The sequence below is a fragment of the Coturnix japonica genome, chromosome 8, assembly GCF_001577835.2.
Source record: "Coturnix japonica isolate 7356 chromosome 8, Coturnix japonica 2.1, whole genome shotgun sequence".
Classification (NCBI taxonomy): Eukaryota; Metazoa; Chordata; class Aves; order Galliformes; family Phasianidae; genus Coturnix; species Coturnix japonica.
The window spans coordinates 1,191,536-1,212,326 of record NC_029523.1 but is presented as its reverse complement, the minus strand read 5'-3'; the positions used below and the strand labels follow the sequence as shown (position 1 = coordinate 1,212,326).

General features: G+C 38.5%; 2 protein-coding genes across 7 annotated transcripts in view; one reads left to right on the top strand and one right to left on the bottom strand.

The window, feature by feature from the left end:
* AKNAD1 (AKNA domain containing 1) overlaps positions 1-11,416 on the top strand; it is a 20,458-nt gene extending 9,042 nt beyond the window's left edge. The window contains exon 16 of the mRNA XM_015869337.2: positions 630-11,416. Within this exon, the coding sequence (XP_015724823.1) occupies positions 630-749 (120 nt within the window). The 3' untranslated portion in view covers positions 750-11,416. The remainder of the gene's footprint in view (positions 1-629) is intronic.
* STXBP3 (syntaxin binding protein 3) lies at positions 2,415-20,791 on the bottom strand. Of its 6 annotated transcripts, XM_015869401.2 has the most exons (20): positions 20,688-20,740; positions 19,055-19,104; positions 18,850-18,921; positions 17,561-17,642; positions 16,920-16,996; positions 16,375-16,453; positions 14,755-14,855; positions 13,251-13,405; positions 12,310-12,400; positions 11,336-11,460; positions 9,817-9,912; positions 9,246-9,303; positions 8,969-9,034; positions 8,491-8,571; positions 6,731-6,869; positions 6,002-6,108; positions 5,662-5,760; positions 4,792-4,877; positions 4,052-4,200; positions 2,415-3,447 (listed from the first exon to the last, which is right to left on the bottom strand). In XM_015869401.2, exons 3-20 carry the CDS (start codon positions 18,883-18,885, stop codon positions 3,356-3,358), a joined length of 1,719 nt encoding a protein of 572 aa, XP_015724887.1. In that variant the 5' UTR covers positions 18,886-18,921; positions 19,055-19,104; positions 20,688-20,740; the 3' UTR covers positions 2,415-3,355. The 6 variants fall into 6 exon arrangements, with proteins under 6 accessions (XP_015724887.1, XP_015724884.1, XP_015724883.1 ...); XM_015869398.1 differs by lacking the exon at positions 18,850-18,921 and having other exon boundaries at positions 20,688-20,791; XM_015869397.1 differs by lacking the exons at positions 18,850-18,921; positions 20,688-20,740 and adding an exon at positions 19,715-19,799.

The following is a 20,791-nucleotide window of genomic DNA, read 5'->3' as shown; positions in this document are numbered from 1 at the left end:
AAAACCTTAAAACTAATCAAGAAATACGTATCCCCATATCACGGCACTGTTGAACATCCCCTTTCTTAGGGTACTGATCATCCCAATCTAAGTCAGTCTAGTCCACTTTGGGACAGGATGAAGTACAAAGCCAGACACCTGGAATTTTCTGTACCATTTCCAAAGTCACGTATGATTTACTATGCTCATATAAAGCTTAGGATAAGGTATAGCTGCTGATCTGAGGTGAATACATTTAAGTATTTCTTAGGCAGTACTGTAGTAAGTAGTATAATACTCTAAAATATTCTACGTCTTGCTTCTCAGATGTGAGCAATTTCAGAATCTGCAGGTAGAAACTGCCCTAACAGCTCTAAGCCATCCTTACTCCCCCTCCATTACATGATCTTCTTGTCCTGTAGTTTCATTTCAATGCTGCAGGACTGCACCAAGAGAAATAATTAACAAACACTTCAACTTAAATCCTTGAGTAGCCTGCAAAACACGTTTTTTACTTCTCAACACATATTCAGAGTAGTGAATTTCACTGCTGAAAATGCCAGAGGGAGCCTTAACTACACAGCACTTCCTATCCTACACCTATGGAAACAACTGCATTCAGCAAAGCTGTATTTTATTGCTTCCAACAGATTTTAAATTCTACTCTGGATCATGCGATACAAACAGCAAACAGCTTGAAGAAAGCTACAGAAAAAATGGTGCAAGCCATTTCAGAAGATCTAGCAAGAGCTGCAAGAAAACAGCTTTAACAATCTAGTTTCAAATGCTACTTCCTTTTTTTTGTTGGTTGATACAAAATGACAAACATCTTCACAAATATAAACTGATGAAGATCAGAAAATGAGCTGGCTTTAGTTCTGTGACTGTACATACTGGTTTTCCACATGTTCATCCTCAGTGTCTGAACTAGAAAATGATCTGCTTGTTCCATTGAAGTCTTTGATGTTTTGGCTGGCCCCTGTTACTGCTTATGGTAACCGCCTTCTCTAAGCATTCATTAAGCATCCATTTAAAGTAGCTTTATAAAAAACTGGCCTATCAAGCAAGGTTAGCTTCTTTAATTTCCATTTCCCTCCACCCCCAAAGAGCAGAATGAGTTTCCTTCACTCCAACATACATTTTCTTCTCCCGCTTTAAAAGTAGCCACCTGAACACATCAGCAAATAGAAGCAGGTTCTGCACCTGTAGGCAGGATGCTGGCATATCAAGTCATATTAAGGCACACAATTATTCCTGGAGTGCCCTACATTGACAGTGCTTTAAGGCAGATCCTTGCATGTCTCAGAAACAGAGCCATGCCACTGGTTGTTTGCATATTCCTAACAGTTAAGCTGTTGCTTCAATTAGATGTCCTTACCTTGGCTGATATACCTGACTGGGATTTCAAACTGATGTAGGCTACAGGATTATCAAAAACTAGAAATACAGCAGGCCAAGAATGTGGTACACGATTTTTCTTCTGAAATCCATTTAAGTGTAGCTACTAAAAGCAAGCAGACAGTTAACAGCAGTGTATATAACCAGAGATTCTATTCACTGAAATCCAAAGTATATCATGCATCATTCAAATTAGAAGGGGCCTTTCATGATCATCTAGCCCAACTCTCCTGTGAGTGAAGGCACATCAACCGCTCCATCAGGTTGCTCAGTGCCCACTCCTGCCTGACCTTGAACATCCCAAGGACATCCACCACCTCTCAGTGCAATCTGTTCCAACGCTTCACTACCCATTCTGTACAGAACTTCTCTCTTATATCCAAATCCCCTCTTCTTTAGTTGGAAACCATTTCTCCCCTCCTGTCACAAACATCTCTTTTAAAGAATCTGTCCCCTTCCTTCTTCCAGCCCTGCTTCACATACTCAAAGGCCACTACTGGGCCTCTCATCTCCAAGATGAACAGCCTCAAGTCTCTCAGCCTGATTTCCTCTCACTTGGACAACGTGCTGAATAAGGAGACTTAGTTCAGCATTACCAATTGATATTTCTTCATCTCTGTGCAATAAATCTACGTCAAAACAACAGGTTTTATACAACTTGTTAATTTGGTCCTTAAGTAGGACATTCTGATGTTATTTTGTTGTGCATTGATTGCTTTTAAGTTACACATTTTTATAAATTATAAAACTGCCTTAAAGGAGGGGAAGAAAAAATCTGCACCATTTAATTAATTCTGAATGAACTTAACTAGCAAAGACATTCTCTTAACCCACAAGTTTGCCTGAGGACAACAGAACATCTTTCTGCAACACCAGAAGTGAATACCCTCACAGGCTGGGGAAAGCATATATAAACATCTGAGTAATCTATTAGGTTACATTATGACATTTCTCATTTAACATTAGTATATGAGTGCATCTCAGTACAATATTATCCCCTTAAAGGTTATTAAATAAATTTATAATACAAATAATTATTAGTGGTACGACAGAGCTCAATTTATTTGATCCACTTGAACACAAACTGATGTATACACAAAAAGAACAGTGAATTTTCTAGATAACAAGTTTTGATGATTGTTTGCTCCTTTATTTATTAAGGCATCACGTCCTGCCAAAGACTCACCATCTGCCTTCCCTTCTTTTCCTCTCTCTCATTTCTTCCCCAGAAATTTAATGTTCATTTAATATTTTACATAGTTTGGGAGCCAGTAGAACACTGTCATGGAGAATTTCATTTCTTAAATAGATAGATTAAGTAGACAAACAGGAAGTTTATAAGAAATTATCTTTGAAAAGCTTTAGTAATAATTCCTATACATAAATATACAGTGCACTTTGGTCCACAGTTATCAGCATTTCTCCAAAGCTGTTTATTGAAGTTAGAACTGCTTGTTAAGTCTGTGATTGTATTTCTACCTTACCCACTACCATTGGAAAAAAAAAAATGCATTTTAACAATGACATAATTCATGTTTCCAGTGAGTTATTTTACAGAGAACAAGTCAAAGATGCTGCACTTGCATTGAATGTTTTGTCATTTCTGTTTACAAACTTCCTTCTGAAGCCTTTAAGTGCTGAGACCCTTCTTAATTCAATCATCTTTAGAAACAAACTATTAGAAAAAGTTTTCACAGTTTTCAAAAACAATTAGATTTCATATATAATCTGAATAACTCATATATAATTTATTAGGGACTAACATACCCTTTTGTAAAAGCACACCCTGATTATTTCTCTTCTGCCTTCTACTTCTCCCCCTCCCAAAAGAGCAGCATCTTTATAATTTAAAGTGACATTCAGCTGGCCAGGAACACACCGTGTCCCAGTGCACCAACTGGAAGAGTCAGCTGTGCAAGAATATGTACATGTTCTACTTTATTTGTCTTCGCCTAAAGCATCATAAGCATCACCATTGCTACTCATCCTTGATGCAGACTGTATCCTTCGGTTTATTAAGGCTCTTGACTTCATCCAGCAGTCTTCTAGGTGTCAAAATATGTGTAGAACCTGACAAAACAGTGACTTCAGTCTGGTGCAAGTATGGTTTATAAACACTCCCTCTTAAAAATATTATATATAAGGTAAAAACCACAGCTGTGTAACAAATATACATATAACTAAATATTATACACACAAAAATATACATTTAAGTACCAGCTACAGCAAAATGCTCTCTTTCTGTAGCTGGCCATCAGAAAAGTACAACAGCTCAAAATACTTTTATATGTTATATAAAGCACCGTAATTATAGCTGTCAAGATTAGGCAGCACCTCTTCCACATACCAGAGATACTCAGAAGAAAGCACCGTGTCTCTTGACGCTCCGCCCCTTGCCCTCAGTTAAATGAAACCTGCCAGTATTTCAGGACCAGGAGAGACTGGAGAAGCAGAGAGAGGGTGCCAGGGACTGCAAACTTACAACCCGTGACAACTCTTCATTTGGATACCAGTTTCAGGTCCCTAGTCTAGTTTGAATCACAGACTTTAATGTGGGCCAACAACTTCCAGTAAAACAAAGCTCCTTCTGTTTCTACAGAAAAGCATTCTTAGACAACATACCTGTGCTGAAAGTAAATCCCTACATACCACCTCCTCCCCACCGTAGGCTTACCAATGATAACTTCACACGACTTGTGGGCTTGAGAAACTTCATAAGCGCTGCGCATCTCAGAGTAAGTAATTCCTCCGATCACAAAGATAATCAATCTTGCATTGCTCCTTCGCTCATCTTGGTAACTACCTTTAGGCTTCTGGCGAGCACTGCAATGCAATTCATAACGTTTATATAGTTTTAATGACCTCTGGCTTGTAACAATACACTTAACAAGCAGCAACAGCTTCTGTCCTGCAGTACATACAGCAAAATTTAGATTAATTGAAAACTACAACAGTAAGTTATAGCAGTACACAGAAGCTGTTCTACTATCAAAACGGAAAAGAAATCCAAAGCAAAAACCTTGTTGCTTCTCTACTATGAAGTTTAGTTCTGCCTGCTTCCAGTTACAGTAGCAGTCACAGGATGATCATCCGTTATTAAAGCTTCACACTACACTACTAAAAGTGATTCAATCTGCTCTTCTCTTAATCAGAACATGGAAATGCATTTCTAAATGTGAGTCAAAAATCACTAAGTAAGTCCAGATAATAAACTACCCAAGACTAAGAAGAGTTACTAATTTAACAATCAAGTTGAGTATGCTTTAGGTGAGTTAAAAATGTAGTTTAACACCTCAAATATCACCTTATCTAAATTTTAACAGTCAGAAAATTAACTTCTGCGAAGCCTTAAAACATACGACAAAGATGTCAAGAAATACGTAAATTTACTTCTGCAGAAAACAAATAGTTTACCTTACTATTCCTGAGCCATTCCAGGTAGGAGGACACTGGGAACAATAAGGCCATTCTTTTGAATCCAGTTTGTTCTCTATAGCATCCTGAAAGACAAAACAAAGACTCACTTTGAAAAACTGTGGAAAACAAAAGCCCATTAAGTTTCAGCTTCCAGTAAGGATGGCTAACTGGAACTTAATGTCATTTCTCAGAACAACCAATGGCAACCAACATTCCAAGAACAGTGCTCCAAGTAGCAAAATACTGCTCCACATAATGCTAAAAATCCTTCTGAAGCTTTGTACATCATTAGGAAATGGGAGTACACGTGCTTTCTCTCTAAAAATCATTCAGGTATTACTAGTATAGTTTGTCATCTGCAATCAACCTGACTGACTTCATTTTTCAGGAAGATCCTATGAGAGAAGTAATAGACCCTTGAAGGGCCATTAAGTTCAATAATCTATCAAGTAAAGCAAAACCTGCAAATGACTGCACTGGGTCAGAACAAAGACCAAGCAACCCCTCTACTCTGCCAGACGTCAGTGACAAAACAATGCCAACTAACATTTCCTAGCCCCTACCAATCTGCAGTTATGATTTGCATTACTAACTCGAAACCTTCTGGAAGAAAACCCAAATAACAACAGGAACAATTAATATCCAGATCTACATTACACAGAGTATTACCTATTACGTGATAGGCACTTCAAAAAATACTTTCACTCCAATTTCCTTCAATCTTAAGCCAAACTACAACAAGGAAGATGGCCTTCTAGCTATCAAGAGATTACAAGTCATTACTAAACAAAAGTAATATATAATATTATGGAAATCGAACACAAATGCACACTTGGAATCTCCCTGCAATGTACTCAAGAAATTTACCTCCATAACATCTTTTATAAGAGGTGTCCACCTGGAGAGTTGAAAAGTTTCTTCTGCAGAGCGGTCCCTCCTGGGCTGCTTTTGTTGCTGAACAGCTGACTGAAGAGATATTCTAAATGTTAGCTGTATTACACAGGACATTTGGGTTTTATTGAAACTTTAAAGCTTGCAGCAGGTAGGGAAAAGTCAGTAGGAATTATTAAAGAAATTATCACCTGCTACAATCAGACCATTATATAAATGCTAATCAATCCACAGGCAATCATGCCTCAAGAACTGAAGATGTACTAGAAAAGTGGTAGCCAAGTGCTTGGACAGTAGGAAATTAAAAAAATCTTACTGAAGACATAATAGGAACATGAAGGTATTCCCAGTTTCTTATCATATCACTGTCACTTTCTATTTGTACATTCTGGATCAGCTTGTCCAAGTTCTCCTGGGTAGTTCCTTTGATAGAAGAAAAACACACGACTTTGTTACCACATGACTGTCAGCAAAACCACTTCTACCTTATGCATTCTGGGCTTTTTTTTGTTGTTGTTATTACTACTTTTGATTGGCTGGGTTTTTTGCTTGTTTGTTTTTTATTAGCCAGTACACAATTTCAGCATTATCTGTATTTTAGATAAGAACTTGCTTCAGTGGTACTTTTTTGAGAGTAGAGCTCGCTTTAGTAATAGATTCATTAAACCTACATTCTGGACTTTTTCTATTTCTTTAGTACAAATTCTTCCCCATTTTCAGGTTGCAGTGGACATGAAGCTCCCCTTTTAACAGCTTCAGTATTGCATGAAAAAAGAGAAAAGTCAAGGTGTTGCACACATTCAAGCACAAGAATGATACTAAAGAAGAATATGGATCTGTGCTTGAATTTAAACCCTTATTTCTTTACCAAGAGCATCTTTGTTATCTTTCATGCCGTATGTGGGAAGAGAAGCTACAGAGGATAGGCAGTATTTCTTTCAAACTCTACCAGCTGCTTAAGTTAAGTAAAAAATGCTGGGCTCTACCAAAACATTTGAAATTTATTCCATAACACTGGGACTAAAAGCAAGGCAGCTTAACATACCATTTGTGCTGAAGATATACAGGAGAATAGCTCTAATTTTGTCATAGCTGTCATGACTTTTGTTGAGCAGAACTGGAAGGAGGACTCTCATCGAGTCTTTCACTTTTTGACCTTCTGCATCAGTTCCAAGAGCCAAGTCCTATATTAAAAACAAAGCAAAGAACATAGTGAATATTCATGTAAGGAAAGCACAGCTTTTCTGTGTTTTGAAATACACTTTTTAAAAAATGCAGACCACAAGTATAAAATAAAAAAGAGAGAGAAACAAAACACAGGATGAATCCACTTAAACTCATTGTGAAAAGCTTTTGATTTCCTTTTTTCCAAGAAATACAACATTATTATAATAACACATCACACAATTATAAAACTGTAACTCAGTTTGTACTGGACATTGGAAAAGCTCCAAAGTTATCAGCCAGACAAAACATTGAAATTCTCCTAAAATAACAGACGTCCCATCTGCTTAAGAGAGATGAGCCAGCAGCTCAAATGCAAGCAGCTACAGCCATGGATGTATCAGTACTGCAGACATGAAGTGTCAGGCTGTTACAGATTCATTCCAAGCTACAAGAAAAAACATCCCTCTCCCTCCAAATTATTATGTTCTACCACAACACTTTGAAAATATTAATTCAAAAATAGTTTTATCTGTTAAAGTAGGATCACAGAATGGCATAGGTGGGAAGGGACAATGAAATTCATCTAGTTCCAACCTCTGCCATAGGCAGGGCTGCTAGACATGACTGACCAGGATCTCATTTAACTTGGCCATGAATGGGCTCTAGCACTTCACCACTGTCCAAGGAAAAATATTTCTTCTTGACAACTAACCTAGAACTGCCCTCTTTGAGCTTAAGCCTCCCTTAACATGTCACTATCAGATCACACAAAGGTTTGGTCACCGTCCTTCTTGCAGGTGCCCTTCAAGTACTTGAAGGAAACAACAATGCCCCCCAGCAGCCTTCTCTTCTCCAAGAAAGCAAGCCCAGCTCCCTCAACCTTTCCTCATGCCAGAGGTGCTCCACACCTCCAATCATCTTTGTAGCCTTCCTCTGGACCTGCTCCTAGAGCTCTGCATCCTTCCTGTAACAGGGGCTCCAGGCTTGGGCACAGTACTTCTGATTGGGCTTCACCAGGGAAAAGGTGGAACAATCGCTTCCCTTTCCCAGCTGGCCACCCTCTTTTGACACAGTAACCCAAACTTCACATTACTATGAATTTAGTTTTTAATTAAGACTGCTAGTGTAACTGTAATTACAACTGTAATTCAAACACATGCTTTTCTGAGATATTTAGAAGGTGTTTCTTCGTCAGAACATAGTAGGGCAACTACATTGCAGATCAGAAAGAAAACATGAAAGTAACCTTCATACAGATCAGCTGGATTCAAAGACAAAAAATCCCCACCTCTAACAGCAACACCTCAATCGTTAAGGATCTTGGAAACATCATTTAATTCCAGTATTACTACCTCCAAAAGTAACAAGAAAAAGGATGGACACTAGTGTACCCACATGCACTATACTGACAGATATATTTATATCATTATATATAATTACTTTATTGTATTTGTAACATATTTAGTATATGCAGACACACTATTATATATTTAGTGTATACAGACATATATACGCTACATATTAGACATATAGTAGAGATACTGTATTGCAGCACCTGTTCCCCAAAACAATCAAGTTCCATCAGCACCAGTTTTACAGGGTTGCTGATTTTTCTTTTCCAGCTTGTTTTAAACATACCTGTTCAGTTTTACAAAGCCTTTCTATGTTAGCTTTGAACTTGCTCATGCAGTCTTCTGCTATATTAAGATGGACAACTTGCTAGGAGACAGAAAAATCCAGTGTCATAGCTTGTTTTTTATTTATTTAAACACATCGAGTAATCATTTTGATCAGCTACAAAACTCAGTCTTACAGCTGTTATTCACTGTCATCACGTGTTTTCTCTATTTCTATGATCCCCATCATACTTATAAAACACTAACTGCTCTGCTATTTTCAATACCGCAAGCACACAAAGAATAAAGCATTTAGAAATACTAAAATGAAACACTTGGGAAAAGTTCTTTTCAAAAGCTTCTCATTGATGAACATAATATGGAGAACAGTTAAATATTGCACTCAACATGAAAAGGACAGAATAAACCTGGACATCAACAACACAATCACGGAGTATAAAAGATTTTCCACTAAGCTGCAGTCATGACACACTCCTTACCTTAGTGATCTCTTTACGATACTGTGGCATCTTTTTCATTAAGTGGGCCAGACTGGTTAATGTTAACTGCAAAGAAACATGTAAAGTTGAGTTTTCCATCCCCATTTTAGACATGATTATTTCCCTTCCTGTTGCTGTTTTGCACTTTCCAAACACTGCAATAGTTACAGGTTTGTCTGTGTATATTCAGGTTTCTCTCCAATTCAGTTTACATGAATTACATAGATCTAATCAGCTGAACACAAATTATCAGGACAAACACCCCTCGACAGCTTACTTTTCCTTCTGTTGCTTTCTTCTTCGATGAAACTTCTTTCAACAGCTGAGATATTTCCCTGCACAAAAGGTGAAAATAATCAGAACAGGACCACAGTTGTTCAGTGTTCTCATGAGGTCATACAAGAACTGAGCAGCAAGAAGATCTGACAAAGTAAAAGCTTCAAATACAAGTCTCTCACACAGAGATAGAAGTTTTCTTCCACAAACAAAAGTGAAATTAGACAAGCTTTCTTCAATATTGCCACAGATGACAATGCACACAGTGTTAGCACTTGTTGCTAAATCCCTTTGGATTTAACCTGTCTACAATATTTCTTGGGAAAACAGTTGACTTTAGGTTTACTCAAGAACATAATGAGTGTTAACAGACCTGCATTTCTCCATACATACTGTTTCTAAAAGTACATGTTCTTCTTGGCATCAATTACTGAACAGTATGAAGACTATTTTATAAGCTGTTTTCACTACTCCCACTTTTTTTTCCCCCCCTAAAGTCCAGACATCCCCTGTCTGAAAGAAGCCTTGGTGAAGTGTACTTTTAGCTACTGCTCATTACTTCAAATACATACTCTATTACATCTGCAATATGCTTGTGTCGAATCTTCACCCAGAGCTCATCATCTTCTTCCAGAATTGCTTCCTTTTCCTTCCCATCTGATTTGTACCTTCAAAAAGAATATTCAGGTTCATTTTACAGTTTCATACTATTTATTGTTTTTCTTCATTTTAATAACTTTCTAGGGAGCATCAATTATTATAACTTAATCAGCACACATGGCAATCACAGCTACATACATGAGCTTTCATTTAGAAATCAAGCTATGGTCTAAAACAGAACTAAGTTTACACTTCACTAATTGTAGATTAGAATATAGAAGAATATATGAATTGGAGAACAGTTCTTCAGGGCAATATCTTCTGCATTTCTTTTTGAACCAACAGCAGCTACAGTTTCAATGATACATTTACATGCACTTCAATTTCTCATCAGCTACTAAAATAAACTTGGTTGCGAAATAACATAGTAAGACATGCGGCTTTATGTACCAAATATAAAACAGACTCTAATCCTGAAGGGCAATTGAAGCCCCATTTGTTCACAGAACCAATTAAGTAGTACAAACTACTTCACCTATACAAGTAACGTGCTCCAAAACATCAGAAAACTACTGTTTCTTTTCTATAAACATACAGAACAAAGGAATGAACAATCGTATCACAAAACACTTCTAATTGCAGGAACTCACGTAGATCATATGTGCATCCAGAATGCAGAAAAATAAGAGAAAAGTTACAAAGTTAATTGAGCAAGTCAGATTGTGACTCTACCTAGAAAACATCCTCTGCTACATTCAAAATACACATAATTCACTGTCAGAGACACTAACTTCATGTAACATTAAAGACAAACGTTCCTGTTTGTTTAACTGAACAGTGAGCACATAGACTGATTTCCTATAGTGGCTGATCAGAAAGCAAAGACTCAAACATCTTCAGTGTCACGACAAGTCAAGAGCAAAGCACTGAAATGATATCACTGCTCCAATTAGTAATAACGTAATGCATTTACACTGAAGAAAGCGTACATAAACAAGCATTTCAGGTAGAAACATGTAAACATGCAATGACTAAATAGGATGATGGGAGCTATGAAAACAAGTGTTCCTGAAAGAAGATAATTGTGCTTTTTCTCCAAGGTTATTGTCCTCTTAGTGGCCTGGTCTGTCTTATTACACCAAGCGAGGCAGTTTGGAATCTGTCTGTGCACTATCAGAGCTTTGATTCTTGTCTACTATTAAATCTGAATGCATTTTTTAAATAAAAAAAACAAACAAACCAACAACAGAGATTTACTTCAGCAGACAACTAAAAATGAAAGTCATTTGTTAGCATCAAGCTGAGCAAAAGAGTTAATTAAGTCCTACCTAACTAAATAAGGAAGCTAATAAAACTAAGTTAAAAAACCTATTAACTAATCAAAGCAATCCCTACGTACCATAAGCAGCTAAAAATACCTACATTGCAGTTCAGCTACCAATTCCATAGATATGATCAAGGATAAAGTGCTCAGATTAAAAAGGTACTTGCTTGTAAGTATCATTTTCAATTGGTAGCAGGTCATACGCCATTGCCTGGAACGTGAGTTCATGAAGGACAGTTGATACTGGGTCAAAGCCTCGATCGATTACTATTAATTGTGAGTGGGTTTTAGCCTAGAGAACCATCAAGTAAACATTAAGTTAAGATGCGTTCATTTTTGTACCATCCATCTACAGTAAACTACATCCCCACACACTTTTTTTTAAAGCCTCCTATCACTACGGAATCTTCTTTAACTGAAAAAATATAGATGACTATTTGTCAACAGAAATGGAAACAAACAGTTGAACAATGAGAACAGTACTTTTAGCCAAACAAACAAACATAAAATGCACAAACCTCCTACTGCCTATGCACAAATACAGCCATAGTTTGTATGTCAGAGTCCATTGCCTGTATTCAGCTGCAGTGTAAGATAAATTCTGAACTAAGGCATCCAAACACTCATCCTGGGGTTCAATATAGTGGCAATAGCATCAAATACACATATTTCTGCAGCAGAGTGCAATGCCACGAAGTCAAAATGGTTTACCCTGTACTTCTGTGTTGAAGCTGCTGTCTACCATGTAGGAATACATCGGAATCATCACCTGTGTGACAGACCGCATCTTTGTGGAAAATAAATCCCTGTAAGGGGGCCACATCAGATACGTAACTAAGGCCTTCTTATATAAAACCACAAAAAAAGGTATTAAAACACAAGTTATTACCTTCTCTTCAGGTCTACCTACAGTTTTGCAAGGACAATTAACTCGCTCAATAACATGCAGACTGTGTTTCCTTACATACAGATAAGCCACACGAGTTGCTGCCTCTTGGAAGAGGCTCACGTACAAACAGCTTAATGCCAATTACTTGCCTTAACTAACAAAGAAAAGAAACATTTTTGCCAAAGCAATTGACAGAACATACTCCACTAAGTGTTTGTTTCTCAGAAGCAAATACTGTAGTTCACTTTCTACCTTTATTTGGCTTTGCTCATCAGTTTTGTAGTAGTTCTCAAGCTTTTTTTCAACAAGCTGTGCAAGTCTGCTGGCATTATCTGATGGAGTGCTGGGAAGATAGGAAACAAGAGCAACTTAAATCACATCATCAAAACATTCAAGTGCTACCTTTAAAACCAAGATCTCCTAGTCTGATGGCCCAGCACCAGAACTTCTCCAGCATGGGAGACATGCATTTGAGCCAAAAACCACCACATAGTCAGAAGAACAGAGGTACTGTTTAAAATCCCATAAATTACCTTCACCTACTTCTCAAATGATTACTCTTAAAGCAAGGTCACATCTGTCTTAAGTTTTAAACAGAACCCAAACTACAAAGTGCACACACCCTCCTGCAACAGCCACAAATCCACAGCTTTTCAGATAGGCACAGACATGCAAAGTAACACCTCGACTGCAAAGCCAGAGGGTACTGTGGCTGAAGCAGAGTAATACTCACAACAGATATAAACAGAAAAGTCTTTGAATCATTATTAAAAACCTCACTACTAAATATCCAGGCACCTACATGTTTAACATATTAGCAGCTGGAATCGAGAAATACTGTGATTTTAAAAGCAGAGAACATGCATTTATTTGCTTACAGTACACTACAAAAGAGGCTTTTATTTTTATTTAAAATTAGTCAAGAGAGAGTAGTTTTACTTTCTCTTAAAAGAAACCTGAGTCTATTTTAGAAATAAAGACAGCAATCCAGGAAAGCACATCAACAACAAACCTTGGATCAGTGCTGTCCATGCAGGCCAACACACACTGCTTTGCAAATTCCTACCTTTCTATAGTTGAGAGCTGTGGAGTAAAAGCAGTTAACCCACAGTAAATAAGATCATTCTGTAGCCTCAACCTATTACCAAATAATGTGGCAAAAGTGAAAGGAACTACACAAATAAACACCCCACCTTTTACACCGCACTCCTGGATTCTCTTCTAGAGTGGCACACAACGTAACAATTTGTTCAGCCATTGCTTCCATCGCAGCATCTTTCTCCTTGGTATTTTCTAGAGTTGGACTGTAGCAGCAATAGAACGCATCTGGGACATTGAGAGTAAATACCTACATAAAGCACAACCAAGAAAAAAGGCATAATTGTGCGCTTGTAAAACATCTGTTAAAAGGTGACCGACCTGCTTGAACTTTATGTTTACAGTTACCTAATGTGCAGCTCTCTTAAACAAAGGCTTTACCTCCAAGAATTCCAACTCTATAATGTATTAGACCTTGATGAAAGATATTTAATAGCACACAATTACTTTTTCAACAGTTCATTATGTGGAATGCAAGAACAGAATCAATTCCACCGTCTGTAAAAGGCACTTTGCCAACTTCAGAGGAATTCCTAAAAACAGAACCAAAGAACTTCCACCCAGATACAGAGGTTCTACTTCTTTAGTGTTGATAATCACTTGGATTTGGCCTAGAGTTCAGTCTGACTAATTATTCCATCACCAGAGAACACAGGTACAGCAAGTTAGAGATAGGAAAAAGCAGTTTACATTCTCCATTCTTTTCTAGGGATTCAACATATTTGCACAATTCAAAACAACAAGAGTAGAAAACTAAAAAACAACTAAGAGACCAAGTGCTGTTCTGACATTTGACAATGTAGTGAGACTTAAAAAGAACAGGAGAGGCCTGCTGAAAGCTATTTACAGTTAGTTCTGCAGTTCCCAAACACAGACATAGTTTTGGGGCTAAACTGCATTAGCAATTAGCAGAGTGCATTTCAGCTTCCTGTATCAGATGATGCCTACGTTGGCATTTCTCAAAACAGCACTCACACTTCCATAATGAAAACACTCCATCACTGGTAGTTCCCTTGTTTCCCTATCAGTAAAAATTCAAGTAGCCAAATAGTTACAGGTTTTGTTTTTCTCTTTTCATAGGGAGGTTTATATTTTGTTTATATTTTGTTCTGTGTTTCCTTATCTTCAGTTTTGTTTGCTCTGTTTGCTCCCTGTTCCCAATTTTCACTTGGTAACTACCTTTGGAATTCTAACTATTCCTACCTCTGTGAACCAACCTATCTAACACTGTCAGAACAACATCACACCATGAGCAGTAACATCATTTACTGCTTCAAGACAAACCAGAATACTTCCCTACTCATTAAGCACAGATTCCTTCCCTACCCCCTCTGTCAGATATTCTGCCACAACTAATCTCCAGTTTTGCAAAGAGGTTGTAGGCAAACAGCAAATCTTGGGGTACAAGAGCATTTGTTTTCCGCTGAAAAACAAGAGCAAGCTCTGGAAATATGTCAGAACAGTAACAAGCCTCACAAACAGTTGGTCAGCAAAAATAAACAGAAAATAATTAGATGGAAATCACCTGTTAAAATCAACAACAGTAGAAAGCAGTCTTACGAGATACCAAGTGTGGTTGAGTTCAAGAATAACACTTACCTGAGACTCATTTGGGAAGAAGGAAATACTGATTTCCTTGCATCTCCTTATTGATCTGGCGCAGGAAGACTTAATTTTATTGAAGAGGTTGTCAGGACAAGCTACAGAAAAAGACACTAAGCTAAAAATCTCTCGTGCACGTTCCAGCTACAGCTTAAGTCATTTATCAACTCACAGCATTCAAAACCTGCTAAGTAATACTTGTTTCCCCAAAAATGAGTATTTAAGCTTTTTCATGTGCTTTTAGCACAACTTCTTTGTAGCTTCAAGTTCTGACCCCACAGCCTCTCACTAAACTTACCAGTTTACAACATCACTGAATTCTCTCCTTCTTTCAGAACAGTAATTAACAGCCATTTACAGTAAAATAAGCAAGCTGTTCAAACTCCTAGAGTAAAATAACATTTACAACCAGTGTTTTGCATTTGAGATCTCTTTTTAAAGAAACAGTGCTTGTCACCTTTCACTAGCTTCATATAGCATATATATGCTTGCTAGCAAACTACAATAGTGCAGGGTATCAATTAGAGCTTAGCAAAAACTTCTGCAGTTGAAAAAGACAAAGTAGATCCCATGCTACAAGAAAAAACATCAGGTATCAAACCATCAAGATACTGGAACTCGATTTCAGAAATGTGTTTCACTACATTTACATCCCAATAGAAAAAAATACTTGAAGAGCATTTGGACAACAAACGCTAAACAGACTTGAAGTGACAGTAAAGCTGTCGCTCTCAGTAGAGAAGTTGTAACAAAAGCTCAAGCTGAAAGCCAGCCAACATACAGCAAGGAACAGAAGATCAAGAGAACAACATATTTTCAGTGATGCCAGAAAGTGCTGCACCAGCATCAAATGAAATAAAACACCAGGAGACACTGAGAGTAATTTGGTAATTGCTATGAGAAAACACAGCTCCTTCAGTTACCAACACAAGGATGCTATTTCGAAGCAGAAAACCTAACTGCTGAAAAGCATTAATTAGTGGAATAAAACACTATCCATGCACAGCCACAGAAACTACCGGGATTCTGTGACAGTTTCTTCTTTTACTTTTCCTCCTCTGCATCTCAATTTCATCACAGAATCTGACTGCAAAGTAACACGCAGTCACATGAACCATATCTGCACTTTGCAATTTAGCATCACTTGAATGTATGATGTTGGGTACCACATTATCCCTTCTTTCAGGTAAAGGAAGAAGAGCTAGTTCACAAGTCTGAACTAATCAGCTACAGTAATTATTGACAAAATTTCATAGCTTTAAAGCAAATTCTCACACATTTGAACTTTCCAATAGTTTCATTTATACAAGGTACATAATTTTACTTCAACTGCCTCCCTCCTTACTTTCTTATACAGAAAAAACAGAAACACTTAAAAAATAGAACTAGATCGCTGAAGTAAAAAACTGAGATAGGGAATGGTCAGCATTGGTAACAGGAAGAACTCAGTATTGCCACAGCACCTTAATGAAGTTCTGACAACCAAAATACGGTTGATGAATTGAGTCTCAAATTCCACCTAAAGAAGCAAGACTCAAATATTCATGCTGGATGCTATAAAAAATAACAGAGGATCACTTGTTTGCTCTAACAGAGACAATACAGAAGCTTACTTACTGTCAGTGAAATAGACGTATGCTGCTTTGTATCTGCTGGACGATTTGCTGATGAAGTCATCAATAAGACCATCTACAGACTTGGGAGGAGTCAGGGAGAAAAATATCACTGATTTGCTTCTCCTCACATATCCAGTTCTCTCCCCTCCCTCTTCCTACACTTTTAATTACCCAGCGTACCTTAAAAATATTGCAAAGCACCATAAAAACATCAACTAGTATTTTTAATTCACAAACAACATGAATATACTATGACAAAAGGTCAGTCGTGCACCTCAGCCATGGTCACTCCATGAGCCAAAGCAGGACACTGCACCATTTTCCAACTTAAGCACTGCTCAAATTTGTTCTCACAATAATTTTTGGGATGTAGCAACAATCTCCTATTACAGTCATTACTTCTAGTTGCTTAACCTACTGCATTATTACTGGATGCAGTGCCTGTCAGTGAGGTTACTGATTTCTATACAATGAAACATTGCTTCTCTCCATCAACAGTTACACTGTTTTTTGGGTTGTTGGGTTTTTTTTGTTTTAAATACTGACCTTTTTGGTTGGAGTTATGAAATATATTGCTTTCATGTGTGGAACAGGCTCTCGGTTCTTATATACATTCTCCACCACTGCAACATAAGAAATACTACATTTTGATTTAAGGACTTGATGCAACCGTGAAAAAATATTTCAATATAAGGTAATAAAAATAATTCCCCACAAGTTATCTACAAAATCCCTGTCAAGTATCCACCTTGATTTTTCTTAATTTATTTGTTATTTATTGCTTTAAATACAAGTTACCATAAGCCTTTTACAGCACTTATCCTTCTGCCAACTGAGGTTTAGGTCTAGGCAGATCTTACACCCCCCAGAAAAGCAGGACAACAGGATGTTACTTTGAAGTGAACTGCCTCATCAAGATTATTCTTCTTCCAGTTCATCAAATGAGGGGGAAAATGAAACTCAAGCATTATCTTGGACTCCAGCCCCTACTGTACTTTGTTCTCCCATTTCCTGCGTACTTTGTTTCAGTGTAACTGCAGGCACAAATTAGGCACGTTCAGCAAATCAACTTTCATTCAACTCTTGTTTTCCTCTTTAAACAACTCCTTACTGTATCCAGTGGAGCAGTACACTAGACTGAGGACACAAAGGTTCACATTGCTCATATTGCAAAGAATGATGCTCACCTGTGATACCCTCTGCCAGAAGATCAGTCATTTTGCAGCACAGCGACAGTAATTTAGTAGTGTAATCATCTAAGAGAATTACCTAATAATAACAAAAACAACAATTAGATAAACTGACTGGGTAGAGAATTATTTCTTGAGAACCTTAGCTTGAAAATTTGATTCCAAAGATCTCTTTACACTCTATCTTCCTAGGAAATGATTCTTGAATAATGTCAAAAGGTATCTCCCTACATATAGGATTTCAGATGATTAACTGCATCTGTAATACGTACCTTATCCTTAGTCTTTCTACCGAAAATTATCTCAAGCCTTCTACTTCCATACAGAAGTCTTGAATTCCTGCCCAGTTTATCATACAGACTTCTGAAGCATCTGTTCTTTCTCTATAATCGTTTTACAGCTCAAGCAGTTTCTTTCTGCTCCCAAGCTACCTGCCTGCTTCTTGCATGTGATAATTACTTCCAGCTACCAGAGACTTCTTCCTTCAGACTCCTGAAGTGAGGAGGCCCCATCAGCATTCCTGACCATCTCTACAGACCTCCTTGAGTCTGAGTATCTACCAAAAAAAACTAGAAGATTCCTCTGGTATTCTGTAGCACTGCTTACATACTTCATCACATTGCAGGTCACATGCAAACATTTCATAGAAACTCCACAAGAGCCAATCAAAGAATCAAGACCGTATTAAGTTCACTTAATTACAATCATTTTAGACTCAAAAAGAATATGGCAATGAATTGCAGGAACAAAATCAGCCATATCGAACGAGGAAGTCAGTTTGGTTTTCTTCCCTATCAGTAATAATTGGCTTAAATTGCAACAACGCAAAGGAATTAGAAAGTGCAAAAGGAAAAGCACCAAAAGATGGATGTAAAAACACACTCTAATGAAACTGAAGGATCAGGTGTTCTCTCTGGTCTACTGTCCTTTTAGAAAGCCTTGCAAGAATGACACAAATAATAATTAGATGACTAATATGGCCAAGTGCCTTTCAAAAGCAATTAGCAGAATCCCGGGAACATCTGGGCTGTTTGAGGGCATCTACTGAAAGGTAAATAAGAAAAACAAGGTAACGATCAGCAAACACAGGATGGGACAAAAAGGAACAAAAGATAAATCACACACGTACTGCAAGATATTCACAACGCTTCAACACAAATGAGAATAAAACTGAACACTTGGATCGAATGATCTTTCAGTCTTTCGATCTGTACTTCCCTATTACTTCTACTACTGTTCATGCATCACTGGAAGCAGCACACACATTAGTGGCAGCAGTCTCAAACCTTGCCTGTCTGGCACTGTTGAATCCTGTTGCTCATATATCACACAGCAGTGTCATTTTCTCCTGGATACCACTGAAATTGAAGCAGCAATGTGAAGAAGATCAAGAGAAACAAATAAGTAACAGAGCTGATATTCATATTATTTGGAAAGCAAGCAAAGTTTTAAGCAAATAAAGTATCAAATGATACTTATACACAACTATACCTTCCATTCATCCTCTTTCCTACAGTCATCAAATATCGCAGATTTCAGCTCTAAAGAAAAGAAGAGGGATAAACAGGTTAACAATCAGAAAAATCAAGTCATTCCAAGAATAACTAAAAAGCACGTAGTAATAATAGCTGTAGGACATAACCAGATCCTGCCTCTAGGAGATACCAGAACTACAAGTTGTACCTTCCTACAGCAAGGACAGCAGTTCATCAAAAATAATAATCTTATCAGTAATGCAGATAAACTCAGAAGTCAGAAAACTGGGGGAACTGATGAGTCAGCAGCCATTCTGTCACACACAAATATAAAGCTTCTATTAACAGAGGTCTAATACACAAGCTAACATGTTCAGCATTTTGTGCCTCCAGCCAATGAAAGAACTATCAAAGGTTCCAGATCAGCACGTGTACATACAGCACAAACGTACATCAGTTTTTTCAGTGTAAATATTACCATCTTTGTTTATGTGAAAAGCCCTCTGGCACGACACCATACCTAATACACCAAAACCCATACCCAAGCCTGCTGTGTAATACAGCCCTTTTCCCCCATCACATTTATCCTCTCGCTTTATAGCCTCAAACAATTCAGCTTCATCCCATCATGAAGAAATAATCATTCCAAGCTACCAGCACAGCAGATAGCACGAACTTTCCCCTGCAATGGGCCATTTGTTTTGTCCCCACCTGCAACTCACTCCACTTACAGCTCTCAAAATCATCTCTTTCTCTAGCAATCAGAAGCCCGTACATAAGCAGTGCTCCATTCCTCGCTATGAGGTCACTTCCTTCATTCCTCATACCAACCACCTATCCCATTCTACTCAGTTCAGGCACTTCCCCTCTGCATAAAAGAAACAGAAAGTGAGATAACTAGACACAATTGGATAGAATAACAGACTGCTGTTACCTCCGTGGTACAAAACGCCTCGCACATAACAAATGACAAGAAGGGAGAAGCAGATCATACGACCCTTAAAAAGTACCTGGACTGCATCTATCCCATAAGCAAGTGTGTCTGGGGAAACAAAGCTGCAAAAACGCTGAGTCATAAGAAATATCGCCGGTTTTTCAACAAGTCCCTTTTCTTTTCTCTCCCTCCTCCTGTTTTTTGTTTTATTTTATTACTCTCCCCTCAGCACAACTGGCGATAAACTCCGACAATAACCTGTCTCGCTATTGCTTCCTGCTCGGATTCAGCAGGAAACTCGCCCCTTACAGAAAGCTGCGTTATGTGGAAGCAGCAGCTCCGGAGCAGCCCCGTCCATCAGCACACAGCGGGCTCTGCAACCTGCTGACGGACGGGAGGTGCGGCCACCTCCTGGCACAGCCTCAACTCGTGCTCGGAACGAAGAGAAGCCACGGGCAGCTGAGTTCCACCCCGGCTCAACAAGGCGACGGAACCCAGCCGGGTCCGCCTCACCTCGGCGGGCTCAGACTCTTCCGGCCCAATCCGCCCCCGCCCGGGACGGCAGAGGACGAGCAGCACGGGGCCCTGCCGCACACCTTGCACTCGGCTCCCAACGCACCCCCGCCCTCGGCTCCACCACAGCAGCGAGACCGCCGCAACACCGACCCCCGGACGGGCGGGAAAGAGCAGCTGAGCGAACCCGTCCCCGACTCACTGTGCCACACCAAACTCTTCAGGCCCCGCACGGCAGGCGCCATCTTGCTCGCAGCCCCACACAACTCGTGGCCGCGCCCTCTCCACAGGCGGTACCGGCCTCTC

What these genes read in the sequence shown, in the direction of transcription:
- STXBP3 (XM_015869397.1), bottom strand. Translation starts at nt 19,784, where the DNA reads ATGATTTTGAGAGCTGTAAGTGGAGTGAGTTGCAGGTGGGGACAAAAC. An exon ending in TCTTCCCAAATGAGTCTCAG is followed by an intron (nt 13,406 to 14,754) that starts GTAAGTGTTATT and finishes TGCTTTATGTAG; the next exon opens with GTATTTACTCTCAATGTCCC. An exon ending in ATGAGCAAAGCCAAATAAAG is followed by an intron (nt 11,461 to 12,309) that starts GTAGAAAGTGAA and finishes ATGGTTCTCTAG; the next exon opens with GCTAAAACCCACTCACAATT.